Raw genomic sequence first — 25,429 nt, 5'->3', positions numbered from 1 at the left:
CTCTCTTCCAGGCTCCGGCGGTAAGAGATACCGCACTAGCTACCCTGCGGGCCTGGGTCGGCGGTTTTGGGAAAAATTTTTTAACGACCGCCAAGGGACAGACCCTACATCCTAGAGAAGCGGTTGGCATTACTAATCTTCCCCTGGAGGCAAGGCGACAGGATACGTCGGAACCCGATAGAAGCTGATCCGACTATCGCCTTCATCCAACAACAGCTGGCCACCTCATTAACTGATCAGGACCAGGATATCTCTACGGATGTCGCGACCCTAGATATTAATGTTGAACCTATGGTAGGTATAGACGACCTGTTGGTCGAGGTAGGTACGGTGGACACCCAAGGGTCACCCTTGGGCGTAACTGTTTCTTCTACTCCTGCAACCTCTCCATCCTTCCAAGGCTTTACGGGTGACGAAATATATTCTCCTCCTGGTGCTTCGGTTAGACCTAAGGTCAAGTCTAAGGTGATGACTTTGACTAAGACGTCGTCGTCGTCTAAGAAGACGACTTCGGCTTCATCCTCCTCCCGTAAGTCTCCGGCTGGGAATCCCGGAGCATCCAGGTCTAAAGCTTCTAGCTCCGGCTCTAAGTCCTCGAGGAGTAAATCCTCCAGAGAGAGATCTCGCACTCCGGCAGAATCACCAGTTCCGCTACCTTTGGTTCCGATTCAGAGCCTCCCCTCCACCTCCGCAGCAGCTCCGGCTTTGGACTCCAATGCTGGCCTGTTGCAACAGGTGGGGGACCTGGTTGGTCCTTAAAGAGTAGCATGGAGCAAATGATCTCTCGTCTGTCGGACAGGATTACTTCCCAGGACTCCATTATAGCCCGGGCTGAGAGAAGCTCCTCTAGCCTCTCCTCCACTGTCCAACACGAGTGGATCCCAACTTCCTCCGTATGACTCACTACCTCAGTTCTCTATGAACAATCCGTGGGAGAGTAGCGTCATACGACCCCCTTCCAGGACGGTCTCATCTCTATGACAATCCGTGGAGAGTAGCGTCATAACGCCCCCTTCCAGGACGGTCTCATCTCTATACCGGAATTTGGGACTCGAAGAATAGAGGACTTCGAGTTCTTCCCGGAAGACCTCCAGCCTCCGTTCATAGGCTACGCAAGGCTTACGCGTCGGCTATGGTGCGGGGACGATAAGGTACCTAAGGACAGTCCTCTACTCACGGAGACCAGGCTCAGAGAGAATGGCTCAGGTGTTTAGAGGACATGGATTGTTCTAACACCAAGATACAACCATTTAAGAGTCCCTTTACCATTTTTACAATGGATGAAGAGTACCCGCTCCCGTTCCTAACCAAGATCGCGAGGTCGACCATCCCAGCGGCCCAGAAGGGGTAACCTATATCCTGCAGTTGAAGGAAGCGGATCCCACTTCTCCGTTGCTCCCTCAGTTGGAGAATTGTGGGAAGACTTGCCGAATACTTTCTCAGCTGGCAAACTCAAACCGGACTGTGCTATGGAGCAGTTTGGTGTTAAAAGCTCCCCAGGCTCCCAAGATAGCCATTATTCAGCTGAGGTTTGATGCAAAATCGCGTCTACCCAGATCCATCAATTCTATGCTATGTCTGAGGTAGCTTACCATGGCTTGGATCAGAAAACCGATTTTTAAGCTCATGACCAAAGCCCTGACTCAAACGGTACAGTCAGATATGTTTGAGTTTGCCACTGCTCGGACGAAGTGTAGGGAAGCATGTCCTACAAGAGGCAACCATTCGGCATGAACCGAATAGGTTACTCTCGTCTAACATCTGGGGAGCAGATCTCTTCCCAGAAGGCTATGGTTAAGGAGGTCCAGTCAGAGGCTACCAGGTTAAACCAGAGCCTTAAGGATCGTTGGGGCCTTTCGGCTAAGAGGAGCAAGACCTGACTCCTAAAGGTAAGGGACAAAAGAAACCCAGAGCGTTTCCAACCTTACCAGAAGAAGCAACTACGCTTTCCTCAACAAGTTCCAACAGTACCATTAGTGCAGACAGCCCAACCCTCCACTTCTAAAGGTCAATCACAGCCAATTTATGTGATATCCCCTCAGCCTCAGCCCTCCACCTCTTACGCCATCTCTCCAGCTTACAATCAAGCCTTCGAGAGTCAAGCTTCTCAGAAGTATGACCGCTCGGGTTAAAGGGAGGTAGAGTATAAGCGTTCCTTTCGTGGGAGAGGATCGGGAGCCCCTTTAACAGGGGAAGCACTTCAGAGGAGGCCGAGGCGGTTACCAGAACCAATGAAGAACTTCAGGTAGGGGGGAGGCTGTTTCACTTTCGCCACCCGGTGGAACTTCAGCCAATGGGCTCAGAGCATAGTGTCAAAAGGTCTGGGTTGGAGCTGGTTGACGAACCCACCTCCATCCAGACCTTTCCGTCAACTTCCTTCCAAGGAATTGACAGAGTACGCAGACGATCTCCTTCAAAAAGGAGCTATAGCGAGAGTCAAGAGATTAAAATTTCAAGGTCGCTTGTTCAGCGTGCCAAAGAAAGGCTCACAAAAAAGAAGGGTAATCTTAGACTTGTCCCGCTTAAACTTAGCCATCCGCTGCGACAAGTTCAAGATGCTCACGATCTCACAGGTGCGGACCCTACTTCCCCGTGGGGCCGTCACCACCTCTATCGATCTTACAGACGCTTACTATTCATATCCTATTGCAAGAAACTTCCGTCCGTATCTGGGTTTCAAGATAGGAGACCAGACATTCTCCTTCAAGGTAGTTCCATTCGGACTCAACGTGGCACCCAGAGTGTTCACGAAGCTAGCGGAAGTGGTAGTGCAACAACTCAGATCGCAAGGGATCATGGTAGTAGCGTATCTCGACGATTGGTTGATCTGGGCCCCACATCAGTCGAGGAATGCAACAGAGCTACTCTGAAAGTGATTCAGTTCCTGGAATATCTAGGCTTCAAATAAACAGGACCAAATCAAGACTCACTCCAGAGTCAAACTTTCAGTGGCTGGGCATTCAATGGAATCTATCATCCCACACTCTGTCGATTCCATCAACCAAAAGGAAAGAAATAGCAAAGTCAGTCAAGCAATTTCTAGTCACAAACTAGCGTCAAGGAGAGCCCAGGAAAGGATCCTGGGTTCTCTCCAGTTTTGCATCAGTGACAAACGTCTTAATGAAAGCCAAACTGAAAGACCTAACCAGAATCTGGCGCTCGCGAGTCAAACGTCAGGTCCAGACAAACTATCCTCAGTGCCTCTGATTCTAAAGAATCGACTTCGGCCATGGGCGAGAGTCAAGAATTTATCAATGTCAGTACCCCTTCAGTTCCCTCCACCAGGGGTCACCATCCACACAGACGCGTCCTTAAGCGGCTGGGGAGGGTATTCCCTCCCAGGTCAAAAAGGTTCAAGGGACTTGGTCACCTCAGTTCCGTCAGTTCCATATAAACGTACTGGATGGCAATGGCAGTATTCTTGACTCTAAAAAGGTTACGCCCACCCCAAGTACTCCCACATAAGCTAGTCCTGGACAGCGCAGTGGTAGTCATTGTATAAACAGAGGATGCTCCAAGTCACGTCATCTAAATCACGTCATGATAGCCATCTTCTCCCTGGCAAGACAAGTTCAGTTGGCATCTTTCCTCCACTCACATAGCTGGAGTAAGAAACGTCATAGCAGACGCCCTATCCCGATCAGTACCCCTAGAGTCGGAATGGTCACTGGACAACAGTTCGTTCCAATGGATCCTTCAAAGAGTCCCAGGGCTACAGGTGGACCTCTTCGCATCACAAGCGAACCACAAACTACCGTGTTATGTAGCCCCCAACCTGGACCCTCTGGCCTATGCCACGGACCGCCCTGGCTCTAGACTGGGAACAACCTGGGAGAACGATTTACGTCTTCCCTCCAGTGAATCTCCTCATGAAAGTATTGAACAAAACTCAGGACTTTCAAGGGTCAAGTGGCTCTAGTAGCCCCAGACTGGCCGAAGAGCAACTGGTATCCTCTAATTTTGGAGCTGGCCTTCGTCCTCTTCAGATCCCCAGTCCCAAGCTCTCCCAGTCAGTACAAATGAAGACTGTGTTCGCTTCCTCAGGGATTCTCAAAACCCTAACTTTATGGATTTTCATGAAGTTTGCGGCAAAAAGAGATAGCGAATATTGACCCTCAGAATATTCTATTCTTGGAATCCGATAAAAGGGATTCGACTTTGAAAAAAAAGGCAGTATGATGCTGCTGTCAAAAAGTTAGCAACCTTCCTGAGAGATTCGGATATTAGAATCATGACAGTTAATTCAGCTATATCCTTTTTTCAGATCCTTATTTGAAAAAGGTTTAGCAGCTAGCACGATTACGACAAACAAGTCAGCTTTGAAAAAGATATTTCAATTTGGATTTAACATAGACTTGACGGATTCCTACTTCTCGTCTATTCCTAAGGCATGTGCTAGGCTTAGGCCTTCTGTAAGGCCTACGTCAGTTTCATGGTTCTTAAACGATGTTCTAAAACTGGCTTCCGAAACCGATAATGACACATGCTCGTTTATAATGCTCTTAAGAAAAACCCTATTCTTATTAAGCTTAGCTTCAGGAGCAAGAATTTCAGAACTGTCGGCTCTATCCAGAGACCCGGATCATATTCAGTTCCTTCCCACAGGAGAAGTCCTACTTTCTCCGGAACGTAGCGTTTTTAGCAAAGAATGAAGATCCTTTGATGAGGTGGGAACCTTGGAAGGTACTACCCCTTCCACAAGATGTATCTCTTTGCCCAGTTACAACCTTACGAGCCTTTCTGTCTAGGACCTCCTCATCTTCGCTGGGTCCCCTCTTTAGGAGGGAAAAAGGTGGAACTTTATCCATTAAAGGCATCAGGCAACAAATCCTGTACTTTATTAAGCAAGCAATCCTGACTCTTTCCCGAAAGCACATGATGTCAGGGGCAGTAGCCACCCAATTAATAATTTCCAACATATGAACTTCGATGAGTTGAAAAAGTATACTGGATGGAAATCGCCGCGACAGTGTTCAAACGTCACTACCTTAAGTCCTTGGAAGCTCTGAAATTCCCAGCAGTAGCAGCGGGTAACATAGTTTCCCTGACTCTAGCTAGTTTGTAGTAGAAGATTCAGTCCTCCTTTCTACCTGCCTCACCCAAAGTTCGTCTATTCCTACCTGGTTCATTTGCATTCACCTTGTGTCTTAGCTGCTTTTGTGATAGTGTAGTGGGTGCCCCTTATTGTCTGGTTAGGGACACTCACAAATGATTATACACATTGATCTCATAGGATGTTTCCCCTCTATTTTTATGCTTAGGGGATACATCATATTATAATGATTACGGGTTTGTATATTAAGTCATATACATTCCTTTATATATTATTATTGTTGATTGTTTTTATTAATTGCTATTATACTTTTGATACATGCTGTTACACAGATAACATTGATACATGTAAATAATTTTACCTGTACATATGTAATTACCTTATGTTTACAAACATGATTAGATTTAAGGGTAATTTAAGCATATTTCTATTTTTATACCCCTGTGTATATGTATCTTTTAGCAATTATAGTCTATTCTTATATATTTTATCTTTTATTTGAGACCTATTCTGATTTATTTTATTTTTATTCTCATTTTATTACTTTTGTTTACAATCTTGTGCTATTTCTCTGGTACGATTTCGCGCAGCGACACGAGCTGAGCCCAGAAAAGGGATTTTGACGTAAGGAAAAATCTATTTCTGGGCGATTGGCTCGTGTCGCCAGCGAAATCCCACCCTACCCATCCCTTCGCCCAAGATTGTCTGCTAACTTCAGGATGGCCACCAGAGGCGCAGCAGTCGGCAGCATGGGATGGAGTAGTAGTAGTACGAGCTGCTCACTCTGTGGGTCGGCTCCCCTCTTGGAGGGATTTGTAGTGGGAGATTTCTAGGAATTTCTATTGGCATTTGGCTCGTGGTAGTGGTCTCACTCGCCTAGTGTTCATACCGACACCCTCCTGGAGGGTGAGCGAGTCAGTTATACTGACCTTTTTCTTTATTTTATTTATTCTCTGGTATGTGTTAGTACATTTACCCTAGAAATAATAGATTAAAGGATATTTCGCGCAGCGACACGAGCCAATCGCCCAGAAATAGATTTTTCCTTACGTCAAAATCCCTTTATTCTCCTAATGCCAACCAAAGATTTACTAATTTACTGGTCAGCACTTAAAAGGAAAACTCTAAGTAGAGATAATTTAAAGGAAAAAGAATATACTACGACATATATCTTGGACACAACACTGTGCTGTTCACATCCAACAACAGTATACTATAGTAGTTAATTATAACTAGTAATAAGTCCCATTTCTAAACTTATACAGTTTTCCTGATGGTGTTTGTTCTTGAGTGAATAATGATAATTGCATGAAGGCTGAGATAAAGAAGTTGGATAGATAGGCAGAAAGAGATTGTAAGGAATAGATGAAAAGTAAAAGGTAGACTGTACAACAACTGAGTGTCCATAGTTCACTATAAAGGACAAAAAGTTTTTTCATTACTTATACACAAAGACAATTCTAGCGTAATGACTCAAAAAATGCACTGCTGTTATATTAATGATAAACATCCTAAAGCTTAAATTCCAATGGACCTAATCAACATGCAAAATATAACATTCCAAATTCTAAGTGCAGTGTATATGAAGGAATCAAATTAGGAAGAAAGCCTGACAAAATTATAAGGAATAGAGTATTACTTATCGAAATAAGGAGTAAATAGTAGCCCTTGAGGGTGGGTGTGATGCTCTTTAACATTGGCTACCCTGCAACAATTAGAATATTTTACGATCATGAAGAAAGCCTTACAATTTACTTTGTTGATTTATATATATTATAATGATTTCAAGTTTAAATCTACTTCCAATCCTGCTTATCCAAAGAAATTAGTAAAAAAATTAAATTAATAACAGTAAGAATCTGCAACCTAAACTTCAAATGTTTGAGCTTGTATACCTATATGTATACATAAAAATATTGTTCCCCTGTACTGTTATCATTATACTACATATAAATTCATAATCTTGCCACACAACAAAAATCATTACAATTTGTTCAAATCTACTTGAAGACTTACCAAATACCTTAACTTTGAACAAAAACCTTTTCCACATGAAGTTATTCTATAAAGTATGTGACATGTTCTTTCCTCTGTTGGCATAACCAATCTTGTAAAAGCATAGTAGAGTAGCCATATCTTAATATGTTAGAGAGTAAAGATTTAGTGACAATAAACTACTGTCACACATTCATGTATAAAGGTGGTGCATGTTCATGTATGTAAAACGTGGGCATATGTGCGGCGAAATAGCCTTGATCAGCTGGATACATGACATGGTAGTGCATAGGAAAGCACATAATGTACACCATAGGTGTAATGTTGTACGTTACTGACTTACATCAACTTCATGTTGCCCTCATGCACAACGGTGTGGGACCATAGTGTACAAAAGGGCCATCGGCCACACAGGGCATTGCATTTCCCCTTGTCGTCTTCGTGCAGTAAGTACTCCCCCTTGTGCTGAATCATCATGGACAATTTTGAGGAGATTCTCGAACAAAGAATTAATGGGGACCATTTTGAATTATGTACAAGGCAGAATACTGGTGCAATTAATGAAGATGCATCTTGCAAGGAGAAACCAGAAGAAAACGAGAAGACAAAAGGAGGGTCTGGGCTTGGCCATACCTACAAAGAAGAATGGAGCATGGCCACTTTGAAAACCTGATGGAGGAGTTGGAAACCAAAAGTCCAGAGTTGTACAAGAATTGCCTGAAGGATCCGTTAATTGGCAAGAGAATATGATTTAGGATTCCTGCATTGTTTATATTTTTATCTAGTCTTTTTATTGTATTGTACAGTTCCATGTACAAGTTTTGTTCTTTTGATATTTCAGTATACTTTGTAGTGAAAATGACAATTTGTCGAAAATTGCATTTTTCCTAACTATACAAACCTGAGGTCCTTTACATATAGTCCCACCTCATGCCACCCCTCACTCTGCAACTTTTTGCATGGGCCTAAAGCAAAAGTGATTCTTCACCTCTCGGGCGCGCGGGCGCGCGCACGATCGGACAAGCAGTTAACTACCGTTCTCCCCTTGTTCGAAGCTTACGACCGTCCCAGCTGCCGCTAGTTACCTTCCTATTGTTAAAGGACCTCAGGTTTGTATAGTTAGGAAAAATGCAATTTTCGACAAATTGTCATTTGTTCCGATACGTAATACAAACCCTCGGTCCTTTAACAATAGGAAGACTCACTTCTTGGTGGGAGGAATCTGAGTCTTTTTGGTGAACAGACTGGTGTTCGTCCAACCCTGGAATGCTTCCCTGGTCGTAAGAGCAAGGGAGGGATCCAAACCTCTGTCCGATTGATCGGGGTGTGCACCGCAGGATCAATGGTCAGACCTCTGGGCCAAGTACTAAGAGAGAGGCAAGCGTATCTCTTCGTACCGGCAAGCAAGAACTTGTTCCTGTTTGCAAGAGACAATCATAAAATGATGGGTTTGTCTCAAATTGGCATCCACTTCCTCCCCCTTGTTGGAGGAAGTGGTGGATATTTACTCCTATCCCTACTGAAAGGGATAGGATGGTGCTCTATTGAGTAGCTCACCTGCATCTCGTCCTTACCCAGCAGGGTGACGACCGTGTCCCTCTACCCAGAGGTAGAGGGAAGAAAAAGATGGGAAGAGGAGCCGTCACACTCTCATTCCTCATCCATTCTTACGGTCACACCAGACTCGATGCTGTTCAGCCTGCGAGGGTCTGGGTTAACTACACGTGTTGAGCAACCACCACGGTTCCCAAGAAAAGATCCAAGGAACTGTGGGCAATATCCCGAAGGTAGAAGGAGGTGCATGCGGTCCGGTTTGGACCAGGCGCCTGCCTTCATTACCTGCGCCACGGAGAAGTTCTTGCGGAACGCGAGAGAATGATGAAGAGGCGTCCACACTCATCCTGGGTGTCGAGTTCTTCAGACAGCTCCGTCGCGCCTTCACAGACAAAGCAGCATAGCCTTCGTATCGGAGGCGGTGAAGTCCATTAGAGGGTATTTTGAAGGACTCGAACCAATCGTCAGTTACCGAAGGGTTCTGAGTCTTCGCTACGAAGATCGGTACGAAATCGAGCGTCACAAATCCCCATCCCTTTGTGCTTGACTTCTCAAGAGAAGTCATGCAGTTACCTAAGACGAAAAGAAGGGGATAGTCGTATGACCTATCCCTCTTCTCGACTTTGGTTATGTACAGTACTCATACTGACAAGCTATTAAAGACGAAGTAATGATTGCTCTGGAACAACCGAACTAAGTCCACAGCATAGTTCGTAACTGACTCGGGCGCTCGACAGCTGCCGACTGACTGGTTCGGAATCAGTAGAGGCAAGTTGTCCAAGCATCGGGTAAGTCACGTGACCTTCGCCCTTTAAAGAGTTATGCTGAGAGACCAAACAAATAAAATATTTGTTAGTCACCGATGCCGGACGGCGCGGCGATGATTCTCTTAATGCATAAGCTCAAAAGGCGAAAGTCAATTGCCTTCAAAGACCGAGGTCCCTGATGGCAAGAAAATCTCATAGACGTTGAATCTCAGCTTTAAGGAGAAACAACACTATGTGACGTTGAAGACGAAGGTAGGCAATGAATGCAACCTACGTCTTCCAGCTGAATCGAGAGAAGGAATCTCAAGATTCTTAAACCTGTGCTTACAAATGACTGAAAACGCTAACCGCCATTTCATTGCTGTCCGGTGTGCAGTGAAAAGCTTGGGGCGTTCTTCAGTAATGAAACACAGGGGAGAGCCGCCTGAAGAACTGCTTCTCATGGGCTGAACGTTTGGAAGTAGAGCTGGCAGGTGTGGGAGTAGGCGATGTCTTTCATACATCTGCTAATCCGGGGTGAACAATGAACAATTGCACACCTCCGAATACAAGATATTTTGAGGACAAACTCAGATTCCGCAAAAAATCATTCGCATTATCGAGATACGATGCAGCAAGAGACTATTACAGAATTCTGTACCGTGCGGTAAACAGAAAGATGATAGCGAATAGATATCTCTGTTTAAAATTCTCGCAATACCGAAGACGATGAAATACTAGCGTCACAGCCGTAGATGGTCATTCATGTATGCGAGAATCCCTGTTAATCAGAGACTTAAGTCCGTGATTGTTGGGCAGAGATACGGTTGGTATTCAATCAAAGCAGGTGAGAAAAGACATAACCAACCCTCCCTCTCAAAAGCGGCAGCTGGTACTGAAATGCCTCGGGCAATTCAATACGCAGTAGCTGTCGCTGACTTCCTCATCCTGAGTTGCCAAGTAATCCTTTCCACGAAGGAATGCGTTCGGCTAGAACCACCGAGCATAAAAAGATGCTCGAGCAATTATATTTATGCGAAACGAATTTCGGTAAATATAAAAGCTTAAATGGTGTTGTTGTGACAACACCATAAGTATATAAAATTGAAACTGGAAACTCCTGGAGGTTGCAGGCAACCCGAGTTGCAGTTCAATTAGAATACTTTTCGTCTAAGTCGCAATCCGTAGAATAACCAGGATATGCGCCTACCCCTCGGACCATTGAACTGCATAGCAGAATCATGTCGCGAGGTTAATATACGTAGTATATTTGTAGGATTCTGAACAACGATCTCCATCCTAAATTCTTTCCTTCAAGAAAACAAAATAAGGATTGGAGATCGACCACCTTCGGTCTCTATCAAAGAGAGTGAAGAAGTCTTCCTCGAAGGAAAGCTTCAATGGTGAACAGAATACTAAGACGATAGTTCAAGCCAAACTGGATATTCCCGTCCGTTCTTCTCTATTCCATTGAGGTTGGTCGCCTATTGTGAGATAGTCTTCTTTCAGCAGCAGTCTTCTTCCTAATGCTAGAAATTCCAGGAATTCGAGCATAGGCGAGGTTTCCCGATTATCGTGTAACATATCGGGGATTATTCTCGCTCGCTCACTTTGGACCGTGGTCTCGCCTAAGTGTTTGGAGATCGTAAGAAACTCTAACACTCTGAATGCGCTAGAAATTCCGTAGAATTCTAAGCAGTCTGCGAAACCCCCACCGAATTCGTCAAACAATATCGGCTGGTGGTCCTCTCGATTCCCGTAGAAATCGAGAATGGGCAGGATCCCTCCTCAACGACCGGGGCTTACGTCAGGTAGGACCCGAAGGTCCCCCCGGTAGCGCAGTCCCCAACGTGGAATCCTACAGAGAAATCTCTGTAGGATCCCTCCCCTTTCCCTCGTAGCCGTAAGGAGAGAATGGGGGAGGAATTGGATACTCGCTCGCCTTCCCAGTGGAACTAGCAGTTGGAGAAGAGTAGGAGCAGCCATCGCCGGCCTCTCAGAGTCTGGGAAAACGTATCGTCAGGAGATAACGTTTTCCCGAGGAGGGTTACGAACTCTCACTGTAGGTAAGGGTCTGCCGCCACTGTGAACGTCGTCTGGGTGGGGCTGATCGACACTTGACGGAGGAGAGCCGATACCGTCCTCCGACTCATTTCCAGTCCTCGTCGAGGTCGAAACCTCTCAGGAGGACCGAAGGAGTATTTAAATACGGTGTCCGAAGACACGTAGAAACGCCGCTGTCGCAGTAGAGGAGGTGGAAGTAGCTTGATCGACCGGCCAGAACTGAGAGAGCCTTCTTGTCCGGAGACGAGAGACTCTGGTTCAAGACAGAATCGGCAAGCTCCGATCGCGGCAAACCCACCCATCGGTTTGGGTTCCCTCTCGTGGCCCCAAAACGACTCGAGCAGAGACATGGGCTCTGCTTGGTGGGGTGAGCGGCGATCCTTCCCCCAGGTCGTTGTGCTGACGAATCAGTGCAATAACCTGGGCAAAGTTACTCTGAATCTCGGAAGTTACAGCGTCTTGAGGAGTAGGACATCCAGTCCCTCCAACAAGAGCAGCTCCCAAGACCCTCCTCCTTCAAGAAGAAGGACAGCAACAGATCCCTGACGGTTGCCTCCAATCACTTGCGCGTACGTCCTGGCTGGTCCTAAGACCATACCTGGCACGTGCGGCGTCGTGACGGGATCGTGAGCAGCGCATCTCTCACGATCACTCCTATATACCTCGCTCTTCCTGGCGTATGCCGAGGAAGTTGAAGGTATCGGTAGAGACAAAGAACTGACGCTACCCCCTCCCCCCCTGACGGTCGCCTCCAATCACTTGCGCGTACGTCCTGGTTGGTCCTAAGACCATACGTGGCACGTGCGGCGTCGTGACGGCATCGTGAGCGGCTCACTCTCACGATCACTCCTAGCTACCTCGCTCTTCCCGGTGTAGCCCGAGGAAGTTGAAGGTAGTGGAGAGACAGACCTGACGCTCCCCCCCCCCGCTCGCTGGCAGGACCAGCGTACGTGGGGGGCTGCAGCCGATCACCAACCCGCGGTGGGGATCGATCTGCAGGCCTGGCCGTGCCGCTCGCGAGCGGCTCGACTAAGCAAGTCGACCCCGGTCCCGTGCGTCAGACGAGCTGCTGCTGGTCATCGTATCCGCCCGGTCCCTGTGGGAGCGGCGGTCAGGTGACCTGCAGAGCTCACTTTCGCGGTGAGACCGGTGAGCGTCCTCGCGGCACGTCAAACCGCTGGTACCAGCCGAGGCTGGTACCTGTCGGTCGAGGGGACCTGGGGGACCTCTTCCCAGCCTCAACCCGTGGCCGTCAGAGACCGTCACGTCCACCCGAGGTACCGGCTGGTCGCTGCGAGAGCGGCCGCTGGCCTGGCGAGAGTCACCTGAGCGGCTTCTCGACAGTCTTCTGCTCCGTGCCTCGGTTCATGACGCTGAGCGAACTCAGGCGTCTTAACTTTGGCTGCAACGGTCACCCAAGAAGGAGACCGTACACTCGGAACTTCTCAGCGGACGGAAAAACCGAGCCGGTACCTGGCTTAGCAGCAGAGCTGCAGACCAGGCGAGGGTGTACCAGCGGTAGCCAGCACACCCTTGGTCCCCGTCTTCTTCTTCTTCTCAGAAGGGGTAGACGGGCCCCGTTCCCGAAGGAACAGGAGGACCAGCAGAAGAACCCCCCCGTCACACCGGAGTGTGACGAGCCCTTTCGAAGTTCCACCGAAGGAGTCTTCTTAGGGGGACAACCCGGTACGCACTGGTCCGCTGCGAGAGCGGCCGCTGGCCTGGTCGAGAGTCACCTGAGTGGTTCTCGGCCAGCCTTCTGCTTCCGTGCCGTGGTCTTGGCGCCGAGCGAACTCTGGCGCCGAAACTTTGGCTGCACGGTCTCCCGAGGGAGAGCGTACACTCGGGATCTCCTGCGAACGAGAGACCGAGCCGGAACCTGGCGTAGCGGCATCGCCGCTAGCACCAGGCGAGGAAGTACCAGAGCTAACCGATACTCCTCTGGTCCCTGTCTATCTCTTCCTTACGGAAGGGGAGACGGGCCCTGCTCCCGAAGGAGCAGGAGGACCAGCAGAAGGACCCCCCGTCCCACCGAGGTGGGACGGGCCCTTAGAAGTTCCCGAAGGAGACTTCTTAGGGGGGAGAGGCAGCCTTCTTCTTCTTCGGCTTATGGGCCTTAGAAGTCGAAGGGGAAGAGGCAGCAGCAGACGAAGACGAAGATGACACCTTCCTCTTCTTCGTCAGCTCACGCAGGACAGTCGTCAGGTCCTCCATCCAGGCCGGAGTCGGGCCTATTGCCCGTGGATGCTAGGCACGCCCTGCCGCCGCGGTGGTCCATACCTGTCCAAGGTCGTCTCCCACGGATGTAGCACCTGCGGTAGCATAGATAGATTAGTAAGAGGGGTTCCCTCACGCACGGGGGGAAGACATGCCCCACCCCGAACGGAAGGAAGACCCCAAATACAAAATATGAGGAAGCTGAGCGGGGGGGCAGGAAAGAAGACGAAGAATCGGATACCAAGGGAGTCGCGGGAGAGCTTTCCGACGACTTCCTGGCAGACCTTTGCTTCCCCTACCCCCGCACAGCAGTGAAAAGTAATATGAAAATGAAACAGAATACTGCACTTGCGATTCACTTCATAGAACTTGAAGGGGGAAAGATCAATTCCCGGGTAAGAGCGGAAACTTGATCCATAATAATATGATGCTATCATAATTATAAATGAAAATGAACAATACTGCACTTGCGATTTCACTTTCACAGCAATAAATATGTTATTGTTATAATACAATTAAGTTTGTTCATACTTACCTGGCAGATATATATATAGCTGTATTTTCTGAAGTCCGACAGAATTTAAAAATTCGCGGCACACGCAATGGGCGGCCAGGTGGTAGTACCCATTCCCGCCGTGGGAGGCGGATATCAGGAACTATTCCCATTTTCTATTCATATTTTATCAGTGCCACTGTCTCCTGAGGGGAGGTGGGTGGGCACTTTAATTATATATATCTGCCAGGTAAGTATGAACAAACTTAATTGTATTATAACAATAACATTTTGTTCATGAAACTTACCTGACAGATATATAATAGCTGAATCCCACCTTCGGATGGTGGGGAAGAGACAGAATAGGATTTTTTGGGAAAACTTAAATTAAGTAGATGATATACATCTTAGTTCCTCACTGTTAGCATAGCCGACCTTCGTGATTACTGTACCAAGTCTGCTTCTGCGTTACTAGAGTTGCCAGCGAGTTAGAGACCTGTAATGCTGGTGCGCTCTAATGATCTATCAACGGGGGCGTGACTACAATGTACTAGACCATATGACCATACTTCTGAGGGCAACGAAGCTAAAACCACCACCTGACCTAACCTATCAAAGTTAGTTCCATAACTTCTAGGCTAAAGAAAAGGAACGCCTCTCAAGCGACCAACCCTTCAAAGTTAAAAGCACACCTATCCCTTTTCTATAGGATAGGATTCGTGTTGCTTCTTGCCCCCAATAATATATCTACGGATATGTATGGTCCTAGCGACTTACGGATCTGAAATGTCGTCTTCACATCCCGTCGGGAGTGTGAAGCGAACACAGAGTTGCTTCGCTAAAGCGTGGTACTCAGGATGTTACTGAGTGTCACGCTCTGTTGAAATGCTTCCGAGGCCGCGCCCTCACCTCTTGAGCATTTCATATTAAGAAAAAATCCCTCAAATCTTTATGCAAACATAATGAATGAGACCTCTTAAAAGAACTCCTTGGCTATAATGCCAGGGTGTTCTTGGACATGAACCAGTCTGGTCTTTTTACGGAACCCCGCAGATTGTCGGGAGTGTGAAGTGAACACAGAGTTGCTTCGCTAAAGCGTGGCACTCAGGATGTTACTGAGTGTCATGCTCTGTTGAAATGCTTCCGAGGCCGCGCCCTCACCTCTTGAGCATTCATATTAAGAAAAAATCTCAAATCTTTATGCAAACACAATGAATGAGACCTCTTAAAAGAACTCCTTGGCTATAATGCCAGGGTGTTTTTGGACATGAACCAGTCTGGTCTTTTTTACGGAACACCGCAGATTGTCCGTTGACCTTGACTTTCTATAGTTTTTATCAAGATAAACTTGAGAGACCTACAGGGCACAGGACTCTCTAATGCCCTTGCCCAATAATTTGTGCCATACCCTTGGTCTCCAAGCCTTCGGGTCAAGGGTTAGACAGGTTTTTCGTTCTTATCAAGAACGGAATGCTTAGAGGACAGACCGCATTATGTCCTTTAAAGCCAAAACCTCTGATGATGGCTAAAATCTCACTAACCCTCTTTGTCGTGGCTAGAGCGGTTAGAATATTAGCCTTTCTGGTCACGTGTATTAAGTTCGCAGAAAGGATAGGTTCGAATTGCTTTTGGCATCAGAAACTCAGACTACGTCTAAGTTCCATGCCGGAACCTTTGATCCAGAGAATTTTAAGATCTCCACAGACCTCAAAGATCGTGAAGCTTTGTTTGTTTGACAGAACCGAATCTCTGAGCCTAGAGGCCGTCAAACAACATATTTGCATATTCTACAACGAGTTAGGACTTCTAGCTTATCTCATACTTCAGACGGAAAGATAGAACCATAAGGAACTTCACAGAGGTCGAGGTGGAGGAACAGTCATTTCCCTTCACTATCTCCAGAAATGGCCTCCTCCGATTGAACACTGAAAATAGGCAGCACTGCTTTGCCTTGGCCAAGAGGCTGCCATTACTCTTGAAGATCTTATCGCTCTGTACCGTTGAAGACGAAGGTAGATATTGAATGCAACCTACGTCTTCACAGACAAATCGAGAAGAAGGATTCTCAAGATTCTGAACCTGTGCCTACAAATGACTGAAAACGCTAACCGCTATTTCATTGCTGTCCGGTGAGAAGTCGTAGTTGCAATGAAAGCGGGGCGTTCTTCAGTAATGAAAACACAGGGGAAAGCTGCCTGAAGAACTGCTTCTCATGGGCTGACATTTGGAAGTAGAGCTGTCAGGTCTGAGAGTAGGCGATGTCTTTTTTAATTTACATTCTGTTAATTCGGGTTGAACAATGAACAATTGTACACCTACGAATATGAGATATTTTAAAGACAAACCCAGATGTCTGCAAAAATCATTCGCATTATCGCAGTGTGATGCAGCGGGAGACTTGTACAGACTTCTGTTACAGTGCGTTAAACAGAAAGATGAAAGAGTAAGAGATATCTCTGTTGAAAATTCTCGCAATATCGAAGGCGATGGAATCTATCGTCACAGCAGTAGATGGTCCTTCATAATTGCGAGAAACCCCGTTAATCAGAGACCTAAGTCCATGATTGTTGGGCAGAGATACGGTTCGGTAGTCAATCAAAGTAGGAGAGAGAGAGAGACATAACCAACCGTGCATCTCGGAGGCCCAGCTGATACTGAGCTGCTATCAGGCAGTTCAATACGCAGTAGCTGAGCTTGAGCTCCCGCTGACTCGTCATCCTGAGTTGCCAGGTAATCCATATTCCACAAAGGAATGCGTTCGGCTAGAACCACCGAGCATAAAAGATATGCTCGAGCAATTATATTTAGGCGAAACGAATTCGGTAAAAAATATAAAAGTTGAAATGGTGTTGTCGTGACAAACCATAAGTATATAAAATTGAAACAAACTCCTGGGAGGTTGCAGGCAACCCAGAGTTGCAGTTCAATTAGAATACTTCTCGTCTAAGTCGCAATCTGTAGAATAACTAGGATATGCGCCTACCCCTCGGACAATTCAACTGCTTAGTAGAATCATGTCGCGAGGTTAATATACGTAGTATATTTATAGGATTCTGAACAACGATCTCCATCCTAAATTCTTTCTCCAAAAACTTCTTCACGTCTAAATTGCCCTTCTTATGCCGAACCAGAGACATAAGTTGTTTGACTGTGCAAAGCAGCTTGCCGGACGTCAAACTTATCAGCTTGCTTTTTCGAAGTAAAGCGAACGTTACATAACGTATACGGAGCGCCATTAGGAGAGGAGACGAATACTGAGTTACTCCTCCAAAAGGTGGAATCTAGAATGTCCTTGATTACCAAATCCTTTTGGAATGCTAGCGAGGTTGAAACAGCTCTAACTTCATGAGCGTTCACTCGCAGGAGAGGCTCAAATTCACTCTTCTGGCAAGATGAATGAGCCTCCTTAATATTTCCCTTAGGAAAAGAGCCAGTGCATTCTTCGAAAAGGGTAAATGTGGTCTCTTCCTGAGCACCATACATTACCCGAAGGACCTTTTCGAGAAAACAAAATAAGGATTGGAGATCGACCACCTTCGATCTCTATCAAAGAGAGTGAAGGAGAAGTCTTCCTCGAAGGAAAGCTTCAATGGTGAACAGAATACTAACTGCCTGAGTTGCCAGCTACTCCCTTTCCGAAGGAATAGGTATGATATTATCGAGCAAAAGGAAATTCTCAAGCAGACCTATTTAAAACGAAACAGAATTCGCTTAAAAACAGGAAGCCGCCGATTCGGTGGTTTTTGTCGTAACAATACCTGAAGAGTTGTTCTTACTCCGAAAACTCTTGGAAGGGTTGAAGGGAGTGTCAAATAAAATACATTAGAACAACAGTTCTTTCGGCTTCTATCCGCAGAGGTAAATACGATATGCGTATATGACTTGACCCATGCGTTAGCAAAATGACGCAAAGATAAACTACGTAAGTATTGTAGTAATTTGAACATCGAATTCTCTACTACCTCTTTCCTCGACGAGGAAGAGAGAAAGAAAGGAAAACGACTGTCCACGCTCTAATGAATGAGGCTTTTTAAAAGAACACCTTGACTCTTTACCAAGACTCTTTTCCAAGAAAAGGGAGTAATATTCGAATAGAGATCATCAAGAGAGAACCGAGGATCGAAAAGGACCGTTCAATGTTCTTATGATATTGGACATAAGACTTCCTGGATCTAGTCTACAAGTCTTTTTCTTACTCCCCGGATGAGCCTCTGAAAATGAATGAGAGCTCTTCCGAAATTTGTTAACGAGTTTATCCGCGCTTTAAACGAATAAAAACAACGTTAAAAATCTATGTCAATGAGAACTACCCCAGTTTATGAGGGGTCCCCCACTTAAATGACAAAACGTTTAATATCTTTGGCAATGGGGAAAACGTCCTTACTTGACAAAACTATTAGCACTTTGCTAATAGGGGAAACCTTTAACATGACCGAAAGTCACCCAGAATCCGAGTATATAATCTTCCCGATTCTCAGAGAAATCGATGAAGAGGAAAGAGGGATCGAAGAAAAAATTCGGGTATGTCTCTCCGCTAACTCCGAATCCTTTTTTGTAAAGGAATGTCCTGTGGAGAGTCCTGAAAAAACCTCGTCTTGACGAGCGTTTATAAAGCGTCAAGCGTCCTAAGAAACGTCGTGAACAGCAAATAAGACGCCTTTACTCTCGCAAAGCGTCCTGCCGAGCTTCCACCGAAGCGTCCTGGCGAATGTCCACAAAGCGTCCTGCTGAGCGTCCTCAAAAGCGTCCTGCTTGCGCCTCTGAGCGTCCTCAAAAAAAAAAAAAAAAAAAAACAAAAAAAAAAAAGTCCTGCTTAGCTACGACGTGTCTGAGCAGAGAACACCAAGTCTTCTGAACGACGTTTCAGAGAGGAACTCGTTGAGCGCCCTGATGCATGCAAGGCCCGCTAAGAGGCGTCCTGGCGAGCGACCTTTCCAACATCTCAATGTTACGACGAACCGCGTTTTGTATATGACGTTGAATATTTTCAAGGGACGTCCTCATGCGAGTCTCCATGGAGAGCCGCACGCTGCTCCTGAAGTGTGTGAACACTAAAGGAAGACGTATGGCTTTCGTCTTCAAGACGGGCCTTAAAGACCTTCATACCTTCTTACAAAGACAGTGGCCGCCTGTGCGACAACTTGCGTCTTAGTAATGCAAAAGACCATCTCCAGAAACGCACTCAGCAAAGGAACGCCGAGCGTCCAAAAGACACCCTCGCAAAGTGCTTGCCGAGCGTCCTGGAGAATGTCTCCACTATAGGACGTCGAGCACCTTACTTCCTTCGTTTATGTAAATATAACTCGAGAGCCCTGACAGGGCACAGGACTCTTTCATCCTCTCGTGACGAGAGAGAGAGGACGTGAAGCGTCCTCTTCTCTAAAGCTTCTTTAGGGGGCGCGAGTCCTTCCGAGAGCTCCAACCCCTGTGTGGGGAGGACGCCTCGGAGGACGAGAAGCAATCCTTCAAGATTCGTGCACGTGCTCGATCTTCGGCAGCCTGGGAAGCGACAACAGGACCTGCCGAAAGGAAGCCAGATCAGCATGAAAAACCCGTAACCTTCCTTCGGCTTTTGACATGCCCTCTCCCTGGTTTCTTGGGAGTCCGACAGAGGTCTAGGCCTAGAGGCGTTATGGGGCCGATCTGACGTTCCCTCCTAACGAGAGAGAGGACGTGAAGCGTCCTTTTCTCTAAAGCTTCTTAGAGGGCGCGAGTCCTTCCGAGAGCTCCAACCCTTGCGCGGGGAGGACGCCTCGGAGGACGAGAAGCAATCCTTCAAGATTCGTGCACGTGCACGATCTTTAGCAGCCTGGGAAGCGTCAACAGGTTCTGCCGAAGGGACGCCAGATCGGTGGGGAGCCCCCGTAACCCTCTTGCGGCTTTCGACATGCCCTCTCCCAGAGTCCTGGGAGTCCGACAGAGGTCCAGGCCTAGAGGCATTATGGGGCCGATCTGACGCCCCCTCCACAACACAAGGGGCACTACACTTCACAACACTGATTGGAGAGCGAGCACTTTAGCCTAAGATTACTTGATGTAATCCTCTAGCAGACACTTCTTCTAGGCCCGTAAGCCATACCACAGGGTTAGGCAAAATAAAATCTACAGGAGGTTAAAAGGTTCATTATTTCTAACTTCTGTTTACCTTTCTATAGTTTTATCAAGATAATGTGGAGGAAAACTCCTGATTCTAACACGCTCTAAAATGCGTACATGAATCCTCCTTCTTCCGTAATCAGTCACACATTACACTAATTACATTGTACTTATGCAAAGAAAACAAGTAAACGTCATATATACTAAGCGAGTGTCTACCGAAAGTTCCGGTAGCCTCACATTACCATGCAGACAACAAAGTCTGAAACTAGGCTAACTAGCTTCAGACATCAAATGCCATGAAAAAATTTACGATAGCGTATGCCTAGCCACAAATCCAAGTTAATAATCGAAAGAATAATTAGGATACTTAAGCGGCTAATGAAGTTTTAAACAAAATCCTAGGCGGAGGTCTGTAAACAGTTGTTTACCGACCGGCGACAGAAAAAAATATGAATAGAAAATGGGAATAGTTCCTGATATCCGCCTCCCACGGCGGGAATGGGTACTACCACCTGGCCGCCCACTGCGTGTGCCGCGAATTTTTAAATTCTGTCGGACTTCAGAAAATACAGCTATATATATATCTGTCAGGTAAGTTTCATGAACAAACGTAAGGATTAATTCCCGGGTAAGAGCGGAAATTGATCCAAAATTAAATTTGATGCAATTAATAAATGAAAATGAAAAGAAAACTGCATTGCGAATCCACTTTCATTGCATTCTATTCATACAAAATAAGAGGCTCGTGCCGAGCGCAATCAAGCTCTCGGCAACGAACGCACAGGGCAAAAATATAATGAAAAAGAGTACTTACATCTTTCAATTACACACTTTCGCCCAAAATACATGACTCGGCGCGAGTGCGCCCGCCCTCGGCACCGAGACATAATTAAATTCAATTTCATGAAAAGAGCGGAAATCGCCGCCTCTACGGCGATAGCTCCATGTTGATTCATAATTAAGTAATGAAAATGAAAACAGTGTACTTACAGTTTCATTTTCAAGATCAAACAAACCATTAGACGAAAACACAATATAAACAAAGCATACGACGATGAAACGGGCAGAGAGCGATGACGAACACGTCCTTCACATCCGCGGCCGAAAGCAAAAGTGATTCTTCACCTCTCGGGCGGCGCGCGATCGGACAAGCAGTTAACTACCGTTCTCCCCTTGTTCGAAGCTTACGACCGTCCCAGCTGCCGCTAGTTACCTTCCTATTGTTAAAGGACCGAGGGTTTGTATTACGTATCGGAACAATTGTGTTTTCATTTCATATGTCTGTGTGTGTATTGTTTGTTTGTTACTGTAAAATTTTGTTAATTGAATTAAAGCAATTTGGTATTAAAAATGTTTTCATGATCCCCAATACTCAAGACATTGGCACAAGGAGAAAGCCAAATGTAAAACCACCAAGTATTAGTTCCTTTTTTTTTCTCAGTTGTAGTTTTTTGGTTTGTTGATAAATTTTGCTTTTTACTTCTGTGTATATTTTGGTCAAATATCACTTAGGCGTGAGTTTGTTTTTTCATTTCATATGTCTAGACTGTGATGTTTGCTTGCTAATTTCAAAGTGAATACAAGAAATTTCTTTATTTAAAATTATTTCTTGTATAGCAATAGTTTCGTATGTCTTCCTGTGTTAATGAGATATGCTTAAATTTCATGAAATATCACAAACCTTAACTAAAATATCCCTTGAACTGAATGAAGTATTATGTATAAACCTTTACTAAAATATTCCTTAAATTTAATTATATAAAAAACTTAAGCTTTACTGAAATATTCCTCAAATTAAATATATATTATAAAATATTACTAAGCATACGTATTAGTATTAGTTGTTGTTGCTGCTTTGTACCTTCACTGTGGAAAATGGTAAATTAAAAAATAATAATAATATTATTAATAAAATAAAAGATTAAAATTTGCATCTGATGTCTAGGCCAGTCCCTTACAACCCTCCTGATTGGCTGTTGATAAGCCAACCACAGGGCTGAAAACTCTGTCACTCTCAAGAATTCACATAGGCATGATCTATGTTCAACCTCTCCTGAGGTAAACTTCTGAGACGTATCCCTCAGAAGAGGTGGAACATACATGTGAATTCTCGAAAGAGACAGCGCTTCCAGCCCTGTGATTGGCTTATCAACAGCCAATCAGGAGCATCATAACGGACTGGCCTAGACATCAGATGTACGGTTGATGTGAACCAACTATAGCAAATGCGAGTCTATTATACATATTAATTTCCTTGGATGCCTTTCTGTGTGTATACGTGTGTGTGTCTGGAGGCTTCTGGAAATTCCAAAGGCTCCAGGATCCTGGAGTCTTCAAGACTTAAGAAGACATTATAATTCACTGGGTGTTTCTCCGGGAGGTGGAAGAAATTATTCCAAAGACAGATTCTGGATCTGTTTAGGAGCAGAAGATGGCTTCACAGGATCCTGGACCTGGAGTCTTTACAAAATTAAGATGTTAAAAACCATTGGGTATTTCTCCCAGAATGCTTCAGGAGCTGAGGACTGCTTCAAAGGATCCTGGAATCTTGAAGACGTCTTCAAGAATATGTTTAATTACAATGGCTGTTTCATTAGAATTCTTGATCACTGCCCCACATACACTGAACTTGAAGACTGCTAGTCTTTTATTAAACACAGCAGGATTCTCAAAATAGTTAAACCATTACGTACATCCTTTCACACATTCATTGCGGACTGGCTTCCAGCAGTATGCACAATTGCTCATTCTTGGGTTGAACCTAGCCTACAGAAATAAATGAAGATACAATACAAACCTTCTCAAAAACCTTTTCCAGGCATGCACTGTGTTGCGAGTCCAACACCAAGAAGACATGATGATTCCAGCACCAAATAAAGCCAAGAGATGAAGCTTGTGTACATTTATATTTGGTCGATGGGCTAGTTTACAACTCGGAGACACGCTGCTGTCTTCAAGATCAGATCTCATACCTGACACACACCTGAAGAGAATATAGCACCCCATAAAAAGTGGTTAAGCAAATGGTTTTTGGGTCTTTCTAATCTAGTTAAAAGCTTTTATACCTAAATGAAAACACAATCAGCATGCAATTCACTATTAACTCTGTTGCTTACTTTCACAAGTTCTTCAATTGTCATTTTGTGAACAGCATTATGAAAACTGGAAATGACTAATGTCCACATGTAACTTGAACACTAGTTTCTCTTTGACTTACATAACATATTCTCGTAGTGCTTCGTCCCAAAGATGCTGGTTTTTATACTGATAAATATGGCAATAAATAGTAATAGCTGTGAAGGTGACTAAAGATATAGTAAGAACTGCCAGTCTAATTATGGTTTCCACAATCTTGCTGTTGGCTGAGTCACTAATAATGTTGAAGCATTCTATTTTCAACCGGATTAACCGCATCATGCCTGCAATTACATGGAAAACACTTCAGTAACAATTTCAAATGAGAGCAAATGGTAATTATAAAATGAATGTAAATATCTTGTTCTTAGGTTTTCTCTATTATTTTGAATACCATACTGAGCTTTTCCTAAAATTAAAAAGCTAACCAAATTAGAAGAATAGAGGGAAATTCTCACTTTTTTTTCAGTCATTAAAGGTTCTCTGGCATAAAATTCTTGTTATTATCATATTTGTTTCTGGCACACTCCATGACTCAGTTCACTATCAATACTTTCAACATCTGAATGAACTCTTCTAGAATCTTAAAATTCAAATGATCAAATGACAGGTACTGATTACTGAATGCAGGAAACATAATTATGTACATGTCACTAGCCTACAGCTTCATCTTAGTTGCCTCCAGAAAAGAGACTACCTGCATTATGAAAGTCATATTAAGTGAAGGTGTAACCACCTTTTCAGTAAGGTAGTTCACTGTCAACTAATAAAAATCACTGGTATATGTTGTTGTGATTATAAACTCTACCCAACTAACATAACCCATGGCATGACAGAAGCTAGATCACTAAGAAAAAAGAATCACAATGCTGTTTCCATTGTTTATGACTTTCATCACTTATAAAATCTGTAACATGAAAATGACTTACCCTGTATAAGGAAGAAACAGCCAATAGCAACAATAATGATGACAGGAAGAAGCAAAAATCCTATTCGAATGTGTAACGTATGAGACAAAAAACAGATTCCAACTAGGGAGTCTCCTTCTATCTCAGCTAGTAACATTATAGTTATGGTTAAGACCAAAGGCAAAGACCATGAGACAAGATGGAAATATGCAGCTCGACGTTCTAATTCATCCCCACACAGCCCTGCAGCTGCAAAAAATTAATACTTTATATAACTAGTAACTGAACAAAGAGTTAATTACATATCTGCATTTCAAAGATGGAACCTTAACTCAAAGAAAGACAAATGATCTGACATCAAAATAAGCCTCTTTAGCCCATTGTAATTGAAGCACTACAAAGTAATTCAAATTGTCCCTGAATGCTATTCAAGCATTCTTATAAACAAATATACACGTCACAAAATTTGAAAGAAGGATATAACTGATAAAAATAGCTTCAAATGAACAAATTTATATCAATATTAAAAGTTGCAATGAAACCAGTTACATCATATAACACACTGTTTTAAGAAAAACATTAAAACTTACCGTATGATTTAAAACTAGTATGAAGAGAATATGCCAATATTATAAGCCATATGCCTCCTGCCATCATAAAATAGTAAATGCACACAAACACTACAACACAGGAGAGGTTTCCACCAGAGCTGTGAAAAAAATCTCACATAAAATAACATGGAATATTAAATTGAAAATGGAAACAGTTTAAAGTATATACATACACTAAATATTTTGTTGTAAATTTCTGAGCGAGCTACACCTGCTGATTCTTTTGCACAATAAATATACCAATGATGTTCCCAGTACCTATATTTTCCTATTGCACTATCATTACATAGTTTCAATCCAATAGTACAAGGAATAATACTTTGAATTAAGCTAATAAACTTAAAGTTTTCAAATACATCTTTTACCTGTTGACATATATATTACAAGTATACATAACCACTTTCCATTATGCATCTATTTTTGTTTACTACAAACCCATCAATTATATACTATAGACCAACAATCATGGTCTACAAATGTTCCACACACTGCAGTCTTTCATCTAATTGACCAAAGAAGAATAGCAGCAGTACCACACATAAGCCAACTAAATA

At 44.6% G+C, this 25,429-nt stretch overlaps 1 protein-coding gene across 1 annotated transcript in view; it reads right to left on the bottom strand.

The window, feature by feature from the left end:
- The window catches only part of LOC135208057 (protein smoothened-like), a 30,750-nt gene extending 5,764 nt beyond the window's left edge, over positions 1 to 24,986 (bottom strand). The window contains exons 1-5 of the mRNA XM_064240200.1: positions 24,855 to 24,986; positions 24,286 to 24,513; positions 23,439 to 23,640; positions 23,019 to 23,204; positions 6,693 to 6,758 (exon numbers count right to left, since the gene is read on the bottom strand). Of these exons, the coding sequence (XP_064096270.1) occupies positions 6,693 to 6,758; positions 23,019 to 23,204; positions 23,439 to 23,640; positions 24,286 to 24,513; positions 24,855 to 24,921 (749 nt within the window). The 5' untranslated portion in view covers positions 24,922 to 24,986. The remainder of the gene's footprint in view (positions 1 to 6,692; positions 6,759 to 23,018; positions 23,205 to 23,438; positions 23,641 to 24,285; positions 24,514 to 24,854) is intronic.
- Positions 24,987 to 25,429: the final 443 nt, after the last annotated feature.

This window comes from Macrobrachium nipponense, chromosome 34 (assembly GCF_015104395.2).
Source record: "Macrobrachium nipponense isolate FS-2020 chromosome 34, ASM1510439v2, whole genome shotgun sequence".
NCBI classification, from domain to species: Eukaryota; Metazoa; Arthropoda; class Malacostraca; order Decapoda; family Palaemonidae; genus Macrobrachium; species Macrobrachium nipponense.
This window is presented reverse-complemented; position numbering and strand designations above follow the sequence as displayed.